The 24,073-nt window shown below is 45.3% G+C and overlaps 2 protein-coding genes across 2 annotated transcripts in view; one reads left to right on the top strand and one right to left on the bottom strand.

The window, feature by feature from the left end:
* chek2 (checkpoint kinase 2) overlaps nucleotides 1-16,029 on the top strand; it is a 17,500-nt gene extending 1,471 nt beyond the window's left edge. Inside the window, exons 2-15 of the mRNA XM_037531877.1 lie at nucleotides 2,660-2,923; nucleotides 3,124-3,248; nucleotides 4,785-4,917; nucleotides 6,698-6,788; nucleotides 8,533-8,629; nucleotides 8,737-8,790; nucleotides 8,899-8,963; nucleotides 9,957-10,056; nucleotides 11,394-11,480; nucleotides 11,948-12,111; nucleotides 12,818-12,933; nucleotides 14,019-14,104; nucleotides 14,880-15,011; nucleotides 15,847-16,029. Of these exons, the coding sequence (XP_037387774.1) occupies nucleotides 2,674-2,923; nucleotides 3,124-3,248; nucleotides 4,785-4,917; nucleotides 6,698-6,788; nucleotides 8,533-8,629; nucleotides 8,737-8,790; nucleotides 8,899-8,963; nucleotides 9,957-10,056; nucleotides 11,394-11,480; nucleotides 11,948-12,111; nucleotides 12,818-12,933; nucleotides 14,019-14,104; nucleotides 14,880-15,011; nucleotides 15,847-15,924 (1,578 nt within the window). The 5' untranslated portion in view covers nucleotides 2,660-2,673 and the 3' untranslated portion in view covers nucleotides 15,925-16,029. The remainder of the gene's footprint in view (nucleotides 1-2,659; nucleotides 2,924-3,123; nucleotides 3,249-4,784; nucleotides 4,918-6,697; nucleotides 6,789-8,532; nucleotides 8,630-8,736; nucleotides 8,791-8,898; nucleotides 8,964-9,956; nucleotides 10,057-11,393; nucleotides 11,481-11,947; nucleotides 12,112-12,817; nucleotides 12,934-14,018; nucleotides 14,105-14,879; nucleotides 15,012-15,846) is intronic.
* A 300-nt stretch (nucleotides 16,030-16,329) lies between these two features.
* gstt2 (glutathione S-transferase theta 2) lies at nucleotides 16,330-22,425 on the bottom strand. The gene is made up of 5 exons (XM_037531370.1): nucleotides 22,227-22,425; nucleotides 21,813-21,900; nucleotides 19,917-20,067; nucleotides 18,156-18,332; nucleotides 16,330-17,108 (listed from the first exon to the last, which is right to left on the bottom strand). The coding sequence occupies exons 1-5, from the start codon at nucleotides 22,345-22,347 to the stop codon at nucleotides 16,962-16,964; spliced, it is 684 nt and encodes a 227-aa protein (XP_037387267.1). The 5' UTR covers nucleotides 22,348-22,425; the 3' UTR covers nucleotides 16,330-16,961.
* Between the last annotated feature and the right edge of the window lie 1,648 nt (nucleotides 22,426-24,073).

Below are 24,073 nucleotides of genomic sequence, written 5' to 3'. Positions count from 1 at the left end.
ATAAAGGGAACACTGTAATAACACATCCTAGATCTGAATGAATGAAATATTCTCATTGAAGACTTTGTTCTGTACAAAGTTGAATGTGCCGACAACAAAATCACAAAAATCATCAATGGAAATCAAATGTATTAACCAGTGGAGGCCTGGATTTGGAGTCACACACAAAATTAAAGTGGAAAAACACACGACAGGCTGATCCAACTTTGATGTGATGTCCTTAAAACAAGTCAAAATGAGGCTCAGTGTTGTGTGTGGCCTCCACGTGCCTGTATGACCTCCCTACAACGCCTGGGCAGCTCCTGATGAGGTGGCGGATGGTCTCCTGAGGGATCTCCTCCCAGACCTGGACTAAAGCATCCGCCAACTCCTGGACAGTCTGTGGTGCAACGTGGCGTCGGTGGATGGAGCGAGACATGATGTCCCAGATGTGCTCCATCGGATTCAGGTCTGGGGAACGGGCGGGCCGGTCCATAGCTTCAATGCCTTCATCTTGCAGGAACTGCTGACACACTGCAGCCACATGAGGTCTAGCATTGTCCTGCATTAGGAGGAACCCAGGGCCAACCGCACCAGCATATGGTCTCACAAGGGGTCTGAGGATCTCATCTCGCTGCCTAATGGCAGTCAGGCTACCTCTGGCGAGCACATGGAGGGCTGTGCGGCCCTCCAAAGAAATGCCACCCCACACCATTACTGACCCACTGCCAGACCGGTCATGCTGAAGGATGTTGCAGGGAGCAGATCGCTCTCCACGGCGTCTCCAGACTCTGTCACGTCTGTCACATGTGCTCAGTGTGAACCTGCTTTCATCTGTGAAGATCACAGGGCGCCAGTGGCAAATTTGCCAATCCTGGTGTTCTCTGGCAAATGCCAAGCGTCCTGCACGGTGTTGGGCTGTGAGCACAACCCCCATCTGTGGACGTCGGGCCCTCATACCATCCTCATGGAGTCGGTCTCTGAGCATTTGTGCAGACACATGCACATTTGTGGCCTGCTGGAGGTCATTCTGCAGGGCTCTGGCAGCTCCTCCTGTTCCTCCTTGCACAAAGGCAGAGGTAGCGGTCCTGCTGCTGGGTTGTTGCCCTCCTACAGCCTCCTCCACATCTCCTGGTGTACTGGCCTGTGTCCTGGTAGCGCCTCCAGCCTCTGGACACGACGCTGACAGACACAGCAAACCTTCTTGCCACAGCTCGCATTGATGTGCCATCCTGGATGAGCTGCACTACCTGAGCCACTTGTGTGGGTTGTAGAGTCGTCTCCTGCTACCACGAGTGTGAAAGACCACCAACATTCAAAAGTGACCAAAACATCAGCCAGAAAGCAGAAAGGTGCTGAGAGGTGGTCTGTGGTCCCACCTGCAGAACCACTCCTTTATTGAGTGAGTCTTGCTAATTGCCAGTAATTTCCACCTGTTGTCTGTTTCATTTGCACAACAGCTGTGAAATTGATGGTCAGTGCTGCTTCCTAAGTGGCCAGTTTGATTTCACAGAAGTTTGATTTACTCTGAGTTATATTGTGTTGTTTAAGTGTTCCCTTTATTTTTTTGAGCAGTGTGTGTGTGTGTGTATATATATATATATATATATATATATATATATATATATATATATAAATATATGTATGTATGTATGTATGTATGTATGTATATGTACATATATATACATGCCTAAATGCACTGAGTTGTGGCCGTGTGATTGGCTGATTAGTTATTTGTGTTAACAAGCAACTGAGCAGGTGTACCTCATAAAGTGGCCAGTGTGTGTGTGTGTATATATATATATATATATATATATATATATATATATATATACATTTTATTTTTTTTCACACATGACAAAAATAATACTAAAATTAAAATTTGAATACAATAAAGTACTTTTAGTTTTTGTGATGCACAAGATTGTGCTCAATAGGGAAATTGAAGCAATTAGGCATTGACCAGTTTTCCGTTTCCCTATTATAATGAAAACTAGAATAATAAAGCGTTCACTTGCATCTATATTAGCCTGTTAAAAGTAAAATACACAGTATGTTTTGAGATTGATGTGTTATTATTGCTTATTTGATGTACAACTTGGTCAACAATGGGCTTCATAAAGGCTGAATGAGTTGACTGAGTTGCAGCACACCCGTTTGTTTACAGGCTGTCCATAATTTGTCTAAATATGCATTTTTAATGAAGCTTGCAGTTGTTCACTGTTTTATATGTACTGACCCGTGAACATAATATCCTCTGCATAGTGTATTGATGGAGAATTGATCACAACATTTGCCCCTTGAATAAATGATTTGCACTGAGGGGTGGGCAATATGACAATAATTTATCATTGTTATGGTAAATTGTCACTTTTCTGAGCATATTGCCAGTTCTTAAAGTATTTAATTACAAAGTGAGGCCTGTTTAATTGGATATAGTGCAGTGCAATTTGTAAAACTTTGAGTTAAAGTCATTGTACCTCTTCTTCTTCTTCTTCTTCTTCTTATTATTATTATTATTATTATTATTATTATTATTATTATTATTATAGTAGTGGTTTTATGTGGCACTAAAGATTCAATTTTGTCTGTTCCAACTCATTAAATCTTAGACAAACTAAATATTGTGACGCATAATAAAGATATTATAATTGTAATTGTCACCCACCTTCATTTACAGCACTACAGAGTACCATGTCAGAGGAAGCCGGACCGAGTGGGCAGTCCCAGTCCCAGTCCCAGTCACAAACCCAGTCCCAGCCCGGGTCCAGCTCCTCCTCTGGTCCAACCTCGGCCAGCCAGTCCTCCTCAGGCTCTGGCACACTGAGTTCAGTGGACACTGTCCCTGTGGCAGACCTTTCTTCAATTCCCGAGGAACCTGAAGAGCCCGAGGCCAAATATTGGGGGCGCATGGTGCCCCTCATTAGGGGCTTCACTGTTCACAGTAAGCGTACTGCCCACCACAGTCCAGCCCAGTCTTCTGCACAGTACTTCTCTGGAAACGTGCTTTTATCATTAATTGATAGTCTTAATAGTCTTTAATAGGCTGCCATCTGTAGCTCTAATAACATGATATAAATGGGTTTTTATACCATAAGACTTAAAATAAAGATGGTGAAGCGTTTTTTGTTTGAATTCCCACAGATTGCATAGAACATCATTACTACTTCGGGAGGGACAGCAGGTGTGACTACGCCTTCAATGACCCCATAATCCTGCAGTCGCCGCGCTACAAAACCTACAGCAAACGACACTTCAGGATATTCAGGGTACCTGCTTGAAAGCATTAATGCTGCCTTCACATAGTGAAACTATGATGCAGCTAGTTGCGTATTGTGAGTTGCATGGAGCAGAATTTTAAACAGTTTAAACATTTAATTATTATATTAAGTGTTTTGGCCAAATAGCCGCTTATATTTGCATATGCACAGTTTCTTTTTTACTCTATACATTCATCTTGAAGTTCCAGCTAGAGGACTGAGACAACATTGCTTTGTATTGTGAATAGGCTCAGGCTCAGTGCTGATGCACAAAGTCCTTTTATTCTGGTTTTATTGGATATTAATGCAGCTTTTGGTACCGTTGATCACAAGATTGTGGTTGGACCTCTGAGTTCTACGCTGTAGACTGGGGTTCAGTGCCCCGCCTGGGTAAGCACCCCACCCTATATCAATAAGAGTCCTTGGGCAAGACTCCTAACACCAATCAATCAAACTGTAAGTCACTCTGGATAAGGGCGCTTGCCAAATGCCATAGAAAGATTTGAACACTGGCTCGGCCTCTCTGGCACAGTTTGAGGATGGTTTAAATGATGTTTAAAGCATAGATCTTGATTTCACTGGGAAATCATTCATTGAAGAGATTTAAGATTTTTTTTGGTGGAGTCCCACAGGGTTCAGTTTTAGGGCCCTTGCTCCTCTCTTTATACATGTTTTACCTCTAGGTGATGTCGTTAGGAAACCCAGCTGGCGACACCCAACTATACGTTTTGATTCCTTCTGATGATCAAGACTCTATAGAGAGACTGACCAGCTGTGCCAGTTGTTTTTCAGAGGATGTCACAGAATTTCTTAAAGCTTAATAACAAAAGCTGATCCTTAATGCTTAAACTAAAATGCTTTATGAGAAACCTGGTTCTTTCATTTCATATCCCAAACCTGCAGTAGGAAGCCTGGTGGTCTTAGACTCTGAGCTCTGTTTTATCTGCATGTAAACAGTCACAAAAGTAGCTTTTCATCATGTGAGAAACTTGTTGCTGTGTTTGTTCAGCAGAGTTGATCACTGTAATGATCTTCATACTGGAGGAAACAGTCCATCCTCTAGAACCCGTACAGAAGGCAGCAGTACGGATCCTCTGCTTACACGCTGCACTGACCGCCTGGATCTTTTAGGAGAGACGTTAAAGCTCTGCTGCTGGTTTTTAAAACTAAATGATCTTAAAGCTCCTGAATGTCTGTCTTTTTATGATCCTCTGACCTTCTGCAAACGCCTTTCCGTAAAATACAGTTTCATTTAACCTTTTTTCTGTGAAGTTGAGTTGCTCGAAGCTGCTGCGGTCGAGTTTCAAGTTAATTCCAATACACTTTATATTATTTAACTCAAGTGTGATTTAGTTTTGTGTAAGTTTCAAGCAGTTATGCTTACATTACAGTGGTCAAATCTGTGCGAAAGCAAGTTAATGAAATGTTATAACATGCACGGTCCTGACTTCAGATAATACTGTCTCATAAAGAAAAAACACGTAGGCTCTCTTTTTTCCGGAGGCTGAGTTAGTGCATGTGAAGCTTTGTCCATGTTTGTTATAGGATGGGAAGCTGGTATACTTGGAGGACCTGAGTGGGAATGGGACCTGGGTTGATGATACAGAGGTTGGAAAAGGGAAGAAAATCCCTCTGAACAACAACTCTGTGGTTTCACTTGCAGACCCAAAACACAAAGGTGCGAAAGAAGACTCCTGGTGGAACCGCTCATACGCTAATGACACAGCAAGTATACCAGTGATACAGGCAGATGAGCTAAGAACAAACTACAGGCAGACGCGGTAATGAGACGGCACAGGCGGACGGGGTAATTAGACGGCACAGGCAGACACAGTAATGAGACGGCACAGGCGGACGGGGTAATTAGACGGCACAGGCAGACACAGTAATGAGACGGCACAGGCAGACACAGTAATGAGACGGCACAGGCAGACACGGTAATGAGACGGCACAGGCAGACACGGTAATGAGACGGCACAGGCAGACACGGTAATGAGACGGCACAGGCAGACACGGTAATGAGACGGCACAGGCAGACACGGTAATGAGACGGCACAGGCAGACACGGTAATGAGACGGCACAGGCAGACACGGTAATGAGACGGCACAGGCAGACACGGTAATGAGACGGCACAGGCAGACACGGTAATGAGACGGCACAGGCAGACACGGTAATGAGACGGCACAGGCAGACACGGTAATGAGACGGCACAGGCAGACACGGTAATGAGACGGCACAGGCAGACACGGTAATGAGACGGCACAGGCAGACACGGTAATGAGACGGCACAGGCAGACACGGTAATGAGACGGCACAGGCAGACACGGTAATGAGACGGCACAGGCAGACGCGGTAATGAGACGGCACAGGCGGACGCGGTAATGAGACGGCACAGGCGGACGCGGTAATGAGACGGCACAGGCGGACGCGGTAATGAGACGGCACAGGCGGACGCGGTAATGAGACGGCACAGGCGGACACGGTAATGAGACGGCACAGGCGTACGCGGTAATGAGACGGCACAGGCGTATGCGATAATTAGACGGCACAGGCGGACACGGTAATGAGACGGCACAGGCGTATGCGATAATTAGACGGCACAGGCAGACACAGTAATGAGACGGCACAGGCGGACACGGTAATGAGACGGCACAGGCGCATGCGGTAATTAGACGGCACAGGCGGACACGGTAATGAGACGGCACAGGCGTATGCGATAATTAGACGGCACAGGCAGACACGGTAATGAGACGGCACAGGCGCATGCGGTAATTAGACGGCACAGGCAGACACGGTAATGAGACGGCACAGGCGTATGCGGTAATTAGACGGCACAGGCAGACACGGTAATGAGACGGCACAGGCGGACGCGGTAATGAGACGGCACAGGCGGACGCGGTAATGAGACGGCACAGGCGGACGCGGTAATGAGACGGCACAGGCAGACACAGTAACAGGTGGATATGCTAATTACATAGCTCATATACTAATGACACTGACTGTAATGCTAGTGACATGCAGATATGCAGGCAGATACACTAATGGCACAGGCTGATGGACTAATGATGCGTCTCCTACGCTAATTAGACAGGTTGATAGGCTAATGACACAGCAGATATACTAACGATGCTCTAATAACGAAGGCTGACGCACTGTTGACAGTGGCAGATACGCTAACAAAGCCCAACTTTATGTGCTACAGTTGTTTCTGCTGAGCCAGTGTTTCCCAGCCTTGGTCCTGGAAACCCACTGACCCCACTAAGCAGCTCATTAGCAGCCCCTTTCTGCTTTAGACTGTGTGCTGAAGCACGGAAATGACTAAACCTCCAGGAGTAGGATTGAGAAACACTGTCTTTGTATATAGTGCCACAGACAGAGCCTTTAAGGTGTTTTCTCTTTTCCTTTTTAGCCGTGTGTTTTATTCTCCTTCTGTTTCCTTTTTTTCCTTCTCCACCAGTTTTTATGTTTGTTGATATGACTGAGGACGATCAGCCGAATTTCCCCAAGGAGTTCAGGGAAAAGTACCACGTTACGAGGAGGATCGGCTCGTAAGTGCGCACCTGTTCAGATCACATTATTGACTTCCATAAATACTGAAATACTTAAAGTACCGGTCAGTGTGTCGAATACTAACGTACTGTCCGGGTCCAGAGCAGTCCAGCCTCCACCCTGGGTCTCCGACGTAGTATTATGTTACAACTCATTCACTTTTTAATTAATATTCTAATTTGAATTTAATCTGTTTTCTAATATAAAAAAAAACTTTGCTAAATCAAAAGATTAAGAACGTTCTTGCGAAGTTTTACCGATTTACCGAAGAAAACAGCTTTTATTGAGTTGCAGGTGACAAGTCGGCATCCGCATCGCCAAAAACGCAGATTCAACACATTACATCAGTTTTTATAATTATTATTATTTTTCGAATATGGTCAGTGCTCCTCCCCGGGCCGCTGTCTTCACTCCTCCTCTCTGACCATCCTAGGGTTCCCATTGGCTGTCATTATATTTGCTGTGTTAAATTTCCTTTTTCGTCTGACAAGGATCATTTTTACGACTTTCCATAATGGCTTTCTCAACTCCGAGATGGGCATCTTCTTAATTCTTTAAGAGTTCTGACCCATCCCTGCCCGCTGCTTATCTGTCTCCTCACCAAAAGCTCGCTTGTTTTTAATGAACAGGCAGTATTTCTTACATGCAGGTCTCTGCTTATCACTTAAGGCCTTCTAAGCAGCTCTCGCCTAGAAGCATTAGGCCTAACTTAAACTAAGCATTAGGCCTAAACTAACAGCCTGGGCCTTAGTTACAATGACTCTAATTTAGTCTAATAGTTTCTAAATGGATGGTTACTGCAAACCTTTTATTAATGACTGGATACATTTCATCAATATATTTCCTCAGTACGGACGGATGAAGGGAAGATGTAGAACATATAAGACCTTTCTCGCACCTCAAATAGCGCCCTCTGCTGTACAAAACAAACATGATCCTATTTTGTGAAAAACTAACCATTATTATATTTATTTATTTATTTATTTTAAAATGTTTTCAAAGAAAGGATATGAACTTGATTTGTCTGTATGTACACACTGTATTCTGTATGAATGTGCTTTAATGTACATAAACTTTGTACATAAACAAAATCGTGAATAGAAAAATAATCAATAAAGATCACTATAAATACTAATGAGATTGTCAAATAGTGGAAACTGATTAAAGTAGAATTTTAGTTCTTAGTATTTTGTTTATTTATTTGCTTGCTTAAGTTTTCGTTCATTTAGAAGTTAGTCTTGCTGCATTTTTAAAGACTGTCCAAATGATGGCCCCTCCAAAAAACGACGTGCTCTTTTAAACCAGTTCAGAAAAATATAGAGAGTTTCTTTTATTGCCAGAAGGCACTGGCAGTGAAATGGGTCGTACTAATGAGCTCAGTGACTTTAAACGTGCCACATTGCCACAAGTCAGTTTGTGAAAGTTCTGTCCTGCTAGATCTGCCCTGGACAACTGTAAGTGCTATTATTATGAAATGGAAGCGTTGAGGATCAACAACAGTTCAGCTACGAGTTCATAGGCCACGCAAACTCAGAGTTAGCTGAGGACTGAAGCCAACTCTTCCCAGAAGAGCTGAGGCTGTTGGAGGCACAAAAATGGACCCATATTAATGCCCATGGTTTTGGAATGGGAAGTCCAGTAAGCTCATATAGGTGTGATGGTCAGGTGTCCACATACTTCTGGCCGTATATTGTGTTGGCCTTGCAAAGAAAACCCTGTTTCACTGCTGTGCTCTGTTCACAGGGGCGTCTGTGGGGAGGTCAGACTGGCCATCGAGAGGGAGACGTGCAAAAAAGTTGCATTAAAAACAATAAATAAGAACGATTTCCCCTCTATTGGAGTAAGACGACATTTTCTTTATGAGCAATTCAAAGAAATTCTGAATGCTAATGAATTAAACAGCACAACGTTTAGTCATATTGTTTTTTTCTTGCTTTCTTTCTCCAGACCGCGACACGAAATGCTGAGCGAGAAATTGAGATTCTAAAGAAAATAGATCATGTAAGTCGTTTTCCGTGTTTCGTTCTTGCCTGTTGTGGTTAAATATTGCTTTAAAATAGGTTGAAAATGGAAATAAGTATTTTTAAATGTACTTTTTCTTTTCTGCAGCCCTGTTTGATCAAGACAGAGGACTTCTATCAGACGGACGAGTCCTATTACATCGTTTTAGAATAGTGAGTAGAGTAAATAATCAGGGCTGGAAACATTTAATGGCACAATGTAATCAGGATATGGAAAAGACAGGTATCTGTATTCATTTACAGTTACTGTAAAAAGTGAGCAAACATTAACATGAAATGCGAAGCACAAGGTTTTGTGATGCATGTGTATATTATAGCATATGTACAACCCCGTTTCCAAAAAAGTGACGCTGTGCAAGATGTAAATGCAAACAAAATGCAGTGATGCAATTTTCAGTTTCAGCATTTGACGTTATCTTTGTACTATTTTCCGTTAGAGCTTAAATGATTTGCATATAATTGCAATTTGTTTTCATTTACATAACTTTTTAGAAATGGGGTTTTATATATACAGGCACTCTGGAACAGAAAAGGTTCTTCCCCAAACTGTTCCCACAAAGTTGGAAGCGTACAATTGTCCAAAATGTCTTGGTCTGTTGAAGCGTTAAGATTCCCCTTCACTGGAACTAAGGGTTCTAGACCAAGCCCTGAAAAACATCCCCGTATCATTATCCCTCCTCCACCAAACTTTACAGCTGGCACAGTGCAGTCAGGCAGGTAACGTTCTCCTGGCGTTCACCAGACCTAGACTCGACTCTCAGACTGACAGATAGAGACGTCTAATTCATCACACTATCCACTGCTCCAGAGTCCAGTGGCGGCGCTTAACATCACTCCATCCGACGCTTGGCATTGTGCTTTGTGACGTAAGGCTTGCGTGCAGCTGCTCGGCCATGGAAACCCTGCCATGAAGCTCCCAGTGCTCGGTTTCTGTGCTGAGGTCGATGTCAGAGGAGGTCTGAAGTCTGCATTTATTGAGTGAGCAGAGCGTTGGAAAAGCCTGGAGGAGATTATGTGGAAAAGCCTGGATTACGTGCAAGCCGGTGTGAATTCATTCAGTCATTCATTCATTCATTCATCCCGTTGGTTCATTGATTTTTCTCTGTGTGTCTCCCATTTCTCTTCTCCCCTCCGTCTCTCTCTCAGTGTGGAGGGTGGAGAGCTGTTCAGCAGGATCAAAACGGAGAAGCAGCTGAAAGAAGACATCGCGAAGCTGTATTTCTATCAGATGCTTAAAGCCGTGGAAGTGAGTGAAACCTTTTCCCACATTTGTCTTGTATTTTCTTTTTCCCCCTTTTGGTCCACTTGGAACATTTCTTTGGTTTTACGTCATTCATTTTTCCCCGACCATTTTTCAAACTCACCTTGACCCTTAGAATTACTGCGTCTTTGAGACTGATATGTAAACAAGCTCTGTTCTGGTTGGCTACCAAAACTGAAACCCTCCCTAGATCTTCAGATGGGTGGAGCTAAACTGTTATAGGCTGAATTGGTGGATACATGTAAATGAGTCAGCTGTAGTGACTGTGAGAGTGAATTATACTGGTATTGGGTGGTGGTGTAGTGGGTAACACCCCTGCCTTCTACACTGTTGACTGGGGTTCAGTCCTTGCCTGGGCACCCAACACTATACCGATAAGAGCAATTCATTAACAGCTACTAGCGCCGCTCTATAGGCGACCCTGCCCGTCTGCAGGGACAGCAGAGGAGGGGAAAGCTCAGCTCCTCACTGCTGGGCTTTAGTTACATTTAGGGATCAAAGAGGGGGGCAGTTATTTATTATCACCCCCCCCCCTAATTCTTCAGTGATATGAAGCTAAAGTCAGATATTCTCCAGATTCTTGTTAAAATTTTCCGGTTCCACCTTAAACGGTGCAGCAGCTCTGATGCCTGAGGTGCCAGAATGTAACTGCTGCACCATTTCAGGAACGGGAAATTTAGTTACCGAGACGTTGATTGTTATGAAGATCATGGCGATAATACACCGAAAAACCATTAAACTAAGTTAATACAGTGGTTATCGTAATTTTGTAATGAAGAAAATTCTCACATCTGTGGATTCCCCTGCTCTCTTGTTCAGCCGCCTTGCCGGTTTTTCTTTTTATGGCATAACTCTCGGAGAAACGGAGGGGTAGGGCTAAGTGGTAGGGGAGAGGGGTGAAATGGGGTTGAGCCAGTGACTGGATTGTGGCCCACTAGTTCAGATACAGCTTTCAGGAGTCATGTAGATGCTAGAATTAGAAGAAGCATTTAAGTTAGCCGAGCTACAGAGATTGGACTGTCTGAAGGTGAGCGGGACCACCCTGGAAGCAGCTCTGCAGGTACCCGGCTCAGCTGGTGATACCGTGCCTCGAGGACGGGTGCCTCGAGAACAGGGTCGCCAAACCTGCGATCGCTTCATCCCTGCAGAACAGCAAAGCCCTCGAAAACTAAGTAGAGAACCAAGCACGAACACTTGTGTTCGAGTTACTCGGACCAGGCCTGCTTGAAAAGTAGAAGGTTCTTCATGTTTACGTTTCAGTTCATTGGCATGTAATTAATTTATTTGTGTTTGTATGAAAGTGTACATTTATTTTTCTGTAGTACCTGCATGATAATGGCATTATCCACCGGGACCTTAAGCCGGAGAACGTTCTGCTGACCTCCCATGACGACGAGTGTCTCATCAAGGTCAGGATTTTTGTTTTATTTTTAGAAAAGAGGGTTTACTCACACAGACCCCTCACTCTGGGCACAGCTGTGCAGTGTAACGTTATTATTTTATGAGCCTCTTCTGTGGTACAATGTTGATCTGAATATCCGGACATTCATCTTTCAGTCTGTGGCATCCGTTGGAAAATTAGACAGATATTTTATTAATCCAGTCCAATTCAGAGCTTTGGTTACTCAGTCTTCTGAGTTGACACCAGTTTGTTAAAATGAATAGGATGCAGTGTAACTATCATGGCATCCCACAGGGGTCAGTTCTGGGGCCACTTTTATTTAGCGTTTATATACTCTTCTTGTTTACATTGTACATCAGCCTGAACATGGCTATCATTTGCATGCTGATAATACTTAAATTTCCATCTGTGTGAAGTTGCATATTCCATGATCTGTGGATACACTCAACAGTTCATCCTGTGTAAATGTTCCAGATTACGGATTTTAACCAGTCGAAGATTTTAGAGGAGTCGTCCCTGATGAAGACTCTGTGCGGAACTCCCACTTATTTGGCCCCTGAGGTTTTTACAGCAGCATCCACAGGCGGGTACACACGGGCAGTGGACAGCTGGAGTCTGGGTGTTCTCCTCTTCATCTGGTAGGTCTCTGTCTCTGCTGGACAGACCTTTCGACAACCTTTTCCTCAGTAAAATGATACCATTTCTGTTTGAGTGGCCTCTCGGATTGATAAAATGGTGGGTCTGCAGAACCAGGATTGACCCTCTCTCTCTTTTATTTATTCATTCTTGGTGAAGGGATACATGCAGGGTGTTGGGAGGCAAAATAGTCCCCAAAGAAAAGGTTATTTCAGATTTTTCATTGTTTTCCATCATCAGCATCCCACTGGTTTTGGGTAGTAAATAAGATGTCTGTATTTGTGTTGTAGTCATGGTGACCCCTGGTTCCTGTCACCACCACTGTAAAGTTTCTAACCAGTCTGACTGACTTTGTTTACGTCTTACTGATTTAATCATGTAGAAACTTTGAACATTCACTGGGAGTCGCCATTAATGTTGATTGAAAGTGACGGTTTTATATTGAAGTGTGAAAGGTCAGTGTTGGGGTCTAGGATGTCTGCATGCGTGGTTATTTGTCTAATATCTCTCTCTCTCTCTCTCTCTCTCTCTCTCTCTCTCTCTCTCTCTCTCTCTCTCTCTCTCTCCCTCTGTCTCTCTGTGTGTGTCTCTCTCTCTCTCTCTCTCTCTCTCTCTCTCTCTCTCTCTCTCTCTCTCTCTCTCTCTCTCTCTCTCCCTCTGTCTCTCTGTGTGTCTCTCTCTCTCTCTCTCTCTCTCTCTCTCTCTCAGTTTGGGAGGGTATCCCCCTTTTAATCCAGAGAGCAGCGCCATGCCTGTCCGTGACCAAATAATGAGTGGTCACTACTGCTTTATTCGATCACAGTGGCAGTTTGTGTCCAGCAATGGTAACGTCCACACTGCATAATGTTCATCTGGAAAAATGCATTGATCAACTGCACTGGTGTGTGTGTGTGTGTGTGTGTGTGTGTGTGTGTGTGTGTGTTTTTTATATATATATATATATATATATATATAAGGAGTAGAGGTCATAAAGGTGGATGACTTCAAATATCTTGGGTCAACCATCCAGAGCAATGGACAGTGTAGAAAAGAGGTGAAGAAGAGGGTGCAGGCAGGATGGAGTGGGTGGAGACGGATGTCAGGGCTGATGTGTGACAGATGGATAGCAGCAAGAGTGAAAGGGAAGGTCTACAAGACAGCAGTGCGTCCTGCTATGATGTCTGGTTTGGAGACTGTGGCTCTGTCTAAAAGACAGGAGGCTGAGCTGGAGGTGGCGGAGATGAAGATGCTGAGATCTTCGTTGGGAGTGACAAGGATGGACAAGATTAGAAATGAGCAGATCAGAGGGACAGTGAAGGTGGAGCAGTTTGGAGATAAAGCCAGAGAGGCCAGGTTGAGATGGTTTGGACATGTGTTGAGGAGGAATAGTGGATATATTGGGCAAAGAATGTTGGAGATGGAGCTGCCGGGTAGAAGGAGAAGAGGTAGACCTCAGAGAAGGTTTATGGATGTAGTGAAGGTGGACATGGAGATGGTTGGTGTGAAAGTAGAGGAGGCAGTGGATAGGGCGAGATGGAGGCAGATGATCCACTGTGGCATCCCCTAAAGAAGAAGAAGATATATACACACACACCAGCCACTTTATTAGGTACACCTAGTAAAAAGCTAGTAAAAGGTTGCACCAGAGCACTCACCATGTTTCAGCCTGACTCACTAATGCTGTTTCTTTTTAAAAATGTGCCCAGCGCAGCTTTAAATAGTTAATAATTGCAGTTTCTTTAAGGAGAATCTTTTTGTAATCATCTGATCAAACTGTGGTGAAACTTGAAATTTCATAATACACTAAATGAATCATGATGTCACAGCGTTGTTTACGGATATTGGTTTAAAAGTGACGACCGAGTCACTGCTGTCTTGTCAGGGTCCCGCAAGGCTGCTTATACTTTCTGCTTTGTTTGTGTGTCTCCAGCTAAAGACCTGGTGAAGAAGCTGCTGGTTGTAGATCCTGCGAAGCGGCTCAGTATTTCCGAAGCTCTGGAGCATCCGTGGCTGAAAGTAAGAGCACTTTCACACCTGCCTTGTTTGGTTTGGACCTACCGAACTTTTTCTTTAGTTTAGTCCGTTCCGTTAGGTGTGAATGTTCCTACCTGAGTCAGCACCAAACAAACGGTCCAGCAAATTTCCAAGTGAATGGTTAAAATTAATAAAGTGTCATTTTTTTTCCTCATTCAGCGTTAAAGCGAAACAACTTTTGAGCTTATACACTCACCGGACACTTTATTAGGTACACCTTGCTAGTAAAAGGCTGGACCCCCTTTTGCCTTCAGAACTGCTTTAATTCTTCATGTCAGACTTTCAACAAGGTGTTGGAAACGTTCCTCAGAGATTCTGGTTGGTTATTTGAGCTCCTGTTGCCTTTCTATCATCTGGAACCAGTCTGCCCGTTCTCCTCTGACCTCTCACATCAACAAGGCATTTTCGTCCACACAACTGACCGCTCACTGGATGTTTCCTCTTTTTCGTACCGTTCTCTGTAAACCCTAGAGGTGGTTGTGTGTGAAAATCCCAGTAGATCAGCAGTTTCTGAAATACTCAGACCAGCCCGTCTGGCACCAACAACCACGCCACGTTCAAAGCCCCTTAAATCCCCTTTCTTCCCCGTTCTGATGCTCGGTCTGCACTTCAGCAAGTCGTCTTGACCATCTCTACAGGCCTAAATGCACTGAGCTGCAGCCGTGTGATTGGCTGATTAGCTGTTTGTGTTAACCGGTGAGTTTATAATCTGAGAATTTTAACAGCAGGTAAAATAATTCTGCCCCATCTGCTTTAGGATGAGAAGATGAGGGAAACGGCCCACAGGTTGATGTACTCAGGACAGCCCACCGAGACCACTGGAACCTCCCAGCCCACCCAGGCCTCCACCAGGGCAGCCGAACGCCCAGTGCGCACACAGCCAGCCAGGGTGAGACAGCTGACCCGTCAGATTCTTTAACAGAGAACTTTTATTTATGCGTAAAAGGTAAATGTTCACGGCGCTTTGTATTTAAAGTCATGTTGGGATAAAAACGTTTGAATTCTAATCAAAGTGCTGTGAATATTTACCTAATGTGCAGGATTTTCAACTGCATTCCACAGAACACCATCACTGATGTTTATATCACAGACCCCCATTAGGAGGGTCCAAGGCCAGGGGGTCGACAGCATGCAGCTCTGGAGCCACATGCGGCTCTTTTACTGCCGCCTTGTGGCTCCACAGCTGAATCAGATCAGTAGGTAATAATAAAATAATCCTCCTCTACAGTAAAATAAAGCTCTGCTGGTCCTTCAACACAGTTTAACAGTAAATGGTCTTAAACGCTGGAGTTAATGTAGAACTGCTGATTCACCCTTTAACCCTGAAGATCAGCGCAGACGGCTGGTCACCATAGCAACACAGACGACAGTCTCGCCCAGCTAGTAGCTACGAAACGGTAAAGAGAGAGATTTAAGACGGACATCGATAATCTGGAGACGAATGGACTGATTAGTGTTTATAGTCACTCCAGCTGGTTTCCTGATACGTTTAATCTGCAACGAGAAACTGAAACACTGAAAGGTCTCGAGGCTCAAGTCAGCATCTCATTCAGATTTTTCCGTTCCACCTTAAATGGTGCCTGAAGGTGGAACGGGAAAATTTTAACAACAGACTGGCGAATGAGAAGCGACTTTAAAATTGAATGTTGATTCTCAGTGGGGCGCATCTGACATTTCTGTTTACTTGTGTGTGTGTGTGTGTGTGTGTGTGTGTGTGTGTGTAGGCTTCTAAGCGAAAAGCCGAAGAACCTGCAGAAGAGGCGGAGCCTAAAAGGCGTCCAGGTCCGGACACTGCACCATAACGTCCATTGATGTGGTCTTTTGTAAACATGTAAATATCTTTGTATATTTTTCCCAATAAACATTTTTACGTGTGTTTCGTCTCAGAAACACGTGATTGAAATTAATTGAGCACTGTGATCTGATCTAACGGCCCAAAGAGACTCGTCAGTTATAATTACTCACAGAGCTGGGCGATGTGGCCAATATTATCAAGAACTTTTCATGATGCACGATATCATATTATCCTGTTTCATCTGATCAGCTGGAACAGAGAAAAAAGACTGTATCCATCAACAACTGTAAATGTAGTGATTATTTAGTTTGACACTAAATCCAGTTAAATGGGACTAATGTTGCTCTTTATAATGAAACGTATGGTTGCTTGATGCCTGCAAGTACTAACAAAATGCACGATACATCCAAAAAAGCATTCTGACATTATTTATTATTACAATACGTACGGTCACAGTTTTTTGGGGAAAAAAAAAACATTTTAAGGCACATTAGGCACAGAATCAATGGAGCACTCAGTCAGTCCGAGCGATTTAAAATATTCCCAAAACCAGCCCATCAATACTGAAGCTGTAGCAGATGATTTCAGCTATTAGAGAAACTGCTCAACCATATTACAGTCACATTATAGTATATTTCCCAGATTAAAGTCATTTATTATTATTAATATTGGCTGTTTTTCTACGACGCCGAGGCCTGTATCAGAAAGCAGTTTGATTACGGATCTTAAGTAATTCCTGGATCAGGCAGGGCTGAGATCGTTTTTATCCTGATTTGTTAGATATTCATTTTATAGCCCACATAAAAAAATCAAGAACAGCACAGCAACCACTGAACCTCCCTTCCCTGCGGTTTGCAGACGGGAAAATGTATTCGTTTACTCTGGATTTGGAACTGGATTAACCACAGAGCGCAATGGTGGAGATTTCCAAAGACACCCTGAACTTTTCCCATAGAGAGACCCAGCTAAGCTCATCTAGACACTCCATTTGGGCTTTAATCGTCCCGCCTTATTAAACCCCTGGAACATTCCAGCACGTTTGGGTTACAGCCTTGCTGCGGTTTTGTCCCTGAGCCGGTAAAGGATGCCGTGAGCTTCGATAAACGGCTCCCCGAGAGCCGCCTGCACCCTGGATCTCCAGCTTTGGAGGTTCGGATGATTCTTCAGGATGTCCCGACCTCCACCGAGAGGCTGCAACACACAATTCAATTCAACTTTTTAGTTCAAGTTTGATTACATTTAATTAGACTTTAGTTAAAGTTAGTGTTAATAACCATCCCTGCAATTTTAAGGCTCCACAGCTGAATTAGTTTAGTAGGTAATAATAAAATAATCCTCCTGATTCACCTTTTCCACCTTAAATGGTGCAGCAGTTACATTCTGACGCCCAGAGGTGGACGAAGTACAGAAACCATGTCCCTGAGTTAAAGTCGAGACCCCCAAGGTAAAATATTCCTCCAGTAAAGTAGAAGTTCCTCCCTTTAGACCTCCACTGGAGTAAAAGTACTAAAGTATTTCCCTTCAAATGTACTTAAGTATAAAGTAAAAGTACTAAAAGAGGAATTCTGGCTCTGATGTCCTGTTATCATTTTTATAACCAGACTGGCTTCATGAACTCATTTCAGGTGAAAGTCCTCCAGCGTCTCTCTTGGTAAACCAGTCTTTTAATAGAACGTCATTAATTAGTGACGCTGACGTCTATTAAAATGATCAGAAGCACAAAACACTGAAGGTAAACAGTTTCCATCAGGGAGAACCGAGTGGCTCTGAAATCACTTTTTACACACAAGCAAAGTTTCAGTTTCAGATTTATTTACAACTTAGTTCCAAGTTTAAGTTGAATAAAAACTGGCTTTAAACTCAGGATCACAGATGAGCTCCTTTACTATGTTGATCTGTAGGCGTCTGTTCATAAACATAAACCAGCCCAAACTCATTTACTATAAAATGAACTGGTGTTTGTAGAAATTCAGAAAAAAGCCGCGTCAGTCTCGACTGCATATGTGGACATATTTCTATATTGAGCTCTATTTACACAAAGTTAGGTTAGTTCATCATTTATGTTGAACAGACTCTCCCAAAGTTTTACATTGAGGGAACAGAAACAGTGTAGCCTGTACAAAAGTTTCATAATACAGTACAGCACTACTACCACAGGTAAACGCTGCATTCTCACAGGTAAATAATATTAATATTATAACTGCCTGCACAACTAACGCATCATAAAGTCTCTCTGACCTGCATGATCTCGCAGATGGCCAGCAGGTCAGCGATGCTGATGTCGTCTCCACACAGGAACGCCTGCCTCTTGAGGAACATCTCACCCAGCTTCTGCATAGTCTGCTCCAGCTCATCCACAGCTTTCTGCAGCTTCGCCGGGTCAGCAGGACGGCCCAACATACTGGGCATTAACACCTGCACAGGCGGAGTGGGTGCACTGACGTCATCTTCACAGGAAGTGTGTTCTTGCCAGTATAATCATTATATAGCATACAGAAGTTTGAACTCCCCCAGTAAGGTGTTTGATGAACTCCCCCAGTAAGACGCCTGAACTCCCCCCAGTAAGACGCCTGAACTCCCCCCAGTAAGACGCCTGAACTCCCCCCAGTAAGACGCCTGAACTCCCCCCAGTAAGACGCCTGAACTCCCCCCAGTAAGACGCCTGAACTCCCCCAGTAAGACGCCTGAACTCCCCCCAGTAAGACGCCTGAACTCCCCCCAGTAAGACGCCTGAACTCCCCCAGTGAGACGCCTGAACTCCCCCTGTGAGACGCCTGAACTCCCCCCAGTAAGACGCCTGAACTCCCGCAGTAAGACGTCTGAACTCCCCCGAGTAAGACGTCTGAACTCCCCCGAGTAAGACGTCTGAACTCCCCCAGTAAGACGTCTGAACTCCCCCGAGTAAGACGTCTGAACTCCCCCAGTAAGACGCCTGAACTCCCCCGAGTAAGACGTCTGAACTCCCCCGAGTAAGACGTCTGAACTCCCCCGAGTAAGACGCCTGAACTCCCCCAGTGAGACGCCTGAACTCCCCCAGTGAGACGTCTGAACTCCACCAGTGAGACGTCTGAACTCCCCCGAGTAAGACGCCTGAACTCCCCCGAGTAAGACGTCTGAACTCCACCAGTGAGACGTCTGAACTCCCCCGAGTAAGACGTCTGAACTCCCCCAGTAAGACACCTGAACTCCCCCAGTAAGACGTCTGAACTCCCCCGAGTAAGACGTCTGAACTCCCCCGAGTAAGACGTCTGAACTCCCCCGAGTAAGACGTCTGAACTCCCCCGAGTAAGACGTCTGAACTCCCCCGAGTAAGACGCCTGAACTCCCCCGAGTAAGACGTCTGAACTCCCCCGAGTAAGACGTCTGAACTCCCCCAGTAAGACGCCTGAACTCCCCCGAGTAAGACGCCTGAACTCCCCCAGTAAGACGTCTGAACTCCCCCAGTAAGACGTCTGAACTCCCCCGAGTAAGACGCCTGAACTCCCCCCAGTAAGACGTCTGAACTCCCCCAGTAAGACGCCTGAATTCCCCCGAGTAAGACGTCTGAACTCCCCCGAGTAAGACGCCTGAACTCCCCCAGTAAGACGCCTGAACTCCCCCAGTAAGACGCCTGAACTCCCCCAGTAAGACGTCTGAACTCCCCCGAGTAAGACGCCTGAACTCCCCCCAGTAAGACGTCTGAACTCCCCCAGTAAGACGCCTGAATTCCCCCGAGTAAGACGCCTGAACTCCCCCAGTAAGGCGTCTGAACTCCCGCAGTAAGACGCCTGAACTCCCGCAGTAAGACGCCTGAACTCCCCCCAGTAAGACGCCTGAACTCCCGCAGTAAGACGTCTGAACTCCCGCAGTAAGACGTCTGAACTCCCCCAGTAAGACGCCTGAACTCCCCCAGTAAGGCGTCTGAACTCCCCCGAGTAAGACGTCTGAACTCCCCCAGTAAGACGCCTGAACTCCCCCAGTAAGACGCCTGAACTCCCCCAGTGAGACGCCTGAACTCACCTCCATGAAGAAGACCCTGGCAGCGTGCGGGCGTGTGTTGGAGTGGTGCCAGGCCGTGTATTCGTCCACCCGGGCCCTCTGCAGCGGCTCGCGGGGGTACCAGTGCTCCGGGACGTCGTACACCGTCGCCAGGTATTTCAGTATTGCGTCACTGCATCAATAAGACAAAATAAAAGTCCTCATGGGAAGAAATAAAAGACATTTTTTAGAGTAAGACAGTTTCAACAATACCGCGCAGAATAAAACCCAATAATAATCAGCCGTTTTCCTTCGGATTCATTCTGCCGCTCGTTATGTCGTTACGTTCCTGCATCCATAGGATTTAATACACGGACATTAACTCAGCAGGGAAGAAAAAAACAGGAAGCGGGATGGTCTTATCAATGTACCAGGATTTTACCACAGCAGGCTGCTGGCGGCAGCGGATAGAAGAAGGCGACGGGAAGGATCTAGGAGACCTACACGAACCACGGCGAGGGAGAACTGACGGATTGTCTGACACTTTAAATACAGATATTAATAAATCGATTGTGTCGATATGACGTGATGCTGAGATATCGTCCAGCCCTTCAGCAGGAATATCAGTTTTTATGGACTGTACCTGGTTTAAGTCTGACTTTGTTGCATAAAATATATGGTATAAAAGAGCATCATGACAAATGATCACGATTAAGATATCACATACACTATACTGCCAAAAGTTTTCACTCCCCCATCCAAATCACTGAATTCAGGTGTTCCAGTCACTTCCATGGCCACAGGTGTGTAAAGCCGAGCCCCTAGGCCTGCAGACTGCTTCTACAGACATTAGTGAAAGAATGGGTCGCTCTCAGGAGCTCAGCGAGTTCCAGCGTGGTGCCGTGATCGGACGCCACCTGTGCAGCAAGTCCAGTCGTGAAATTTCCTCACTACTAAATATTCCACAGTCCACTGTCAGTGGGATTATAACAAAGTGGAAGCGATTGGGAACGACAGCAGCTCAGCCACGAAGTGGTCGGCTACGTAAAATGACAGAGCGGTCAGCGGATGCTGAGGGGCATAGTGCACAGAGGTCACCGACTTTCTGCAGAGTCAATCACTACAGACCTCCAAACTTCATGTGGCCTTCAGATCAGCTCAAGAACAGCGTAGAGAGCTTCATGGAATGGGTTTCCATGGCCGAGCAGCTGCATCCAAGCCTTACATCACCAAGCGCAGTGCAAAGCGTGGAATGCAGTGGTGTAAAGTGCCGCCACTGGACTCAGAGCAGTGGAGACGAGTTCTCTGGAGTGACCAATCACACTTCTCCATCTGGAAATCTGATGGATGAGTCTGGGTTTGGCGGATGCCAGGAGACGGTACTTGTCTGACTGCACTGTGCCAAGTGTAAAGTTTGGTGGAGGGGGGATCATGGTGTGGGGTTGTTTTTCAGGAGTTGGGCTCGGCCCCTCAGTTCCAGTGAAAGGAACTCTTAAAGCTTCAGCACCAAGAGATTTTGGACAATTCCACGCTCCCAACTTTGTGGGAACAGTTTGGGGGACGGCCCCTTCCTGTTCCAACATGACTGACCACCAATGCACAAAGCAGGTCCATAAAGACACGGATGAGCCAGTTTGGTGTGGAAGAACTTGACTGGCCTGCACAGAGTCCTGACCTCAACCCCATAGAACACCTTTGGGATGAATCAGAGCGGAGACTGCGAGCCAGGCCTGGAAGAACGGTCAAAAATTCCCATATACCCACTCCTATTCCGTGTGGAAATCCTTCCCAGAAGAGTTGAAGCTGTTATAGCTGCAAAGGGTGGGCCGACATCATATTAAACCCTATGGATCAAGAATGCGATCTCACTCAAGTTCATAAGTGTGTGAAGCCAGACGAGCGAATACTTTTGGAAACATAGTGCATCACCCCACTCACCTCTCAGTCAGAACAAAGCCCCCGTGTTCAATCACAGGAACCTTCTGCATGGGGTTCAGGCGTGTGAACTCCGCACTCTTCTGCTCTCCTGTGGAGACAAATCCCACTTTAGCTTCACCCTTCTAATCTGCAGAGGTAGGCCAAAGGTTAGTCTGCACAACGGAGCTGGAGCTGGCTTCTCAGTCGAATTCTCCGTTCCACCTTAAATGGTACCTGGCGCCTTCCACTCACACGCTCCAGAGAGCGACCGAGGCACCTTTTAAGGTGGAACGGAGAATTACAAAAAACACAAGCTGGAGAAAAAGAAGATAACTTCATTGGAGCGCGGTTAGGAGGCAGTTAGTGGCCCGTGAGCATGAAAATGGGTTAGAAATGAGGCTGAGCGAGTCATTGAGAGCGGCCGGTGCAGCTCACCTCTCCTCAGAGCCACAGTCTGCACCGTGTGAGGGATTCGGTTGTGTCTGAGGAAGATCAGCACAGCCCTGCTGGGCTGCGACAGAATATCCAGGTAGGCTTTAACTGGCGCGCTCGACATGACGGCGCTCGCCTTGAGCCGCAGACAGCTCACAGTGAGGAGAACTAGGGGGCACTGAAGACCTCCTGTTGCCAGATCTCGCGAGAGAAGCCAGGCGACCTTACCGGAGCAGAGAGCCTGTAGAGAGGAGAAGACCCGCTCTGCAATGTGTTTTTGCTGTTGTTTCTCAGACGCTAGGGGGCGCTCCCCAGCGAGTCGAAAATGAATGGGTTGATATGGAGCGTTTGAGCAAAATCATAGTTTATAAATGCTTCGACGTGTTAATGTAAAAGAGTGCCATCATTTCCTGAACAGAGCACAGGATAAAACGTTTTAACACCGCTGTTTCATTTATAAGAGCTTTTAAACTCGAGTTGTAGGAGTTTAAAAACGGCGGCTCGTGTATATGCATGACGTCACTGAGCGCGAACAGCCAATGAGCTGCTCCGCTCGCCCATCAATCGTCACGCTCTAGCAGTAAAGCCCCGCCTCCTGCCCGTTTGCTGTGGAAAAGATTTATATCTTACTGTCTAAAATTAGAGGATAAGTTCTGGGCGAGTGATTAGAAGCTATTTTAACGCCTCTTTTTTAGCCGTTGAGCTCCATTCACTCCCATTCATTGAGGACTCACTCACTCACGGGCGCCCCCTGCTGTTGGGTAGTCTTGTTTTTGTATATAACGAGGGGAATAGGAAGCGGCATCTTTTATTACTTCAATTACCGATTGTGCTCATTAGCCGTCCAGCAGGACCAGCAGGAAAGTATTCAGTGAGAACCTGACATTAAAAACCGAGTTCAGCTTGAGAAACAAACACACACATCAGCAAATCCATCCGGGAGTGAATCACTTGTGATCTTAATACGCATAGAAATAAAAGAAACCCTGCAAAAAACAATGAGAAGGTCAAAGCTGAAACTGGCTTCTTGTTAGTTTTCCCGTTCCACCTTAAATGATGCAGCTTCAGGCACCAGGCAGTGACAATCTGAACAAGAAGCTGGCTAATAAGAGGCTGACTTCAGGTCTGTCTAATAAGGTGCGGACGATAATCTATAATGAACATCTGCATGGATGAAGGAAGGCTATTAAACAGCTACAAAGCACCTGACATTAAACACAAACACACACATCAGCAAGTCCATCAAGGTGTGAATCACGTCTAATATTAATACACAAAATAAAATAAACCCCTCAAAACACAGTGAGAAGGACGGAGCTGATGTTGGTTTCCTACTGGCCAGCTCCTTGTTCGAATTTTCCAGTTCCACCTTAAATGGTGCCGCTTCAGGCACCAGAAAGTGACTGTTGCACCATTTAAGGTGGAACGTGAAAATTCCAGCGAGAAGCTGGCTCATGCACCATTTAAGGTGGAGCAGGAAATTTCAAACAAGGGGCTGAGTGATGCATCATTTAAGGTGGAGCAGGAAACTTCAAACAAGGTGCTGGCTGATGCACCATTTAAGGTGGAACAGGAAAACTCAAACAAGGGGCTGAGTGATGCACCATTTAAGGTGGAACGGGAAAATTCAAACAAGATACTTCAGCTTTGTGTAAGAAGCTGCTAACATTAATCTGTTATTAATATCTACATGATTTAAGGAGTGCTATAACTTACCCAGCTACAAAGCTTTAACCATCATTGTAAATAAACAACTCCTACATAAAGTTTAGACCCCCTGATTAGACTATTAAACTGAATAAGCCTAAAATAAACCCAGAGGAAAAACAACCACATCAGCAGGTTCTCTG

This window comes from Pygocentrus nattereri, chromosome 20, assembly GCF_015220715.1.
Source record: "Pygocentrus nattereri isolate fPygNat1 chromosome 20, fPygNat1.pri, whole genome shotgun sequence".
NCBI classification, from domain to species: domain Eukaryota; kingdom Metazoa; phylum Chordata; class Actinopteri; order Characiformes; family Serrasalmidae; genus Pygocentrus; species Pygocentrus nattereri.
Note: the sequence above shows the minus strand (reverse complement) of the source record. Positions and strands in the feature narration are given on the sequence as shown.

Bases quoted from the DNA above. Each gene is read 5' to 3' on its own strand.
- gstt2 (XM_037531370.1), bottom strand. From the start codon at position 22,347: ATGTCGAGCGCGCCAGTTAAAGCCTACCTGGATATTCTGTCGCAGCCC. The intron at 20,068-21,812 runs GTGAGTGGGGTG...TTATTGATGCAG, and splicing joins GGCTTTGTTCTGACTGAGAG to TGACGCAATACTGAAATACC. The intron at 18,333-19,916 runs GTGAGTTCAGGC...CCGCCTGTGCAG, and splicing joins CCAGGGTCTTCTTCATGGAG to GTGTTAATGCCCAGTATGTT.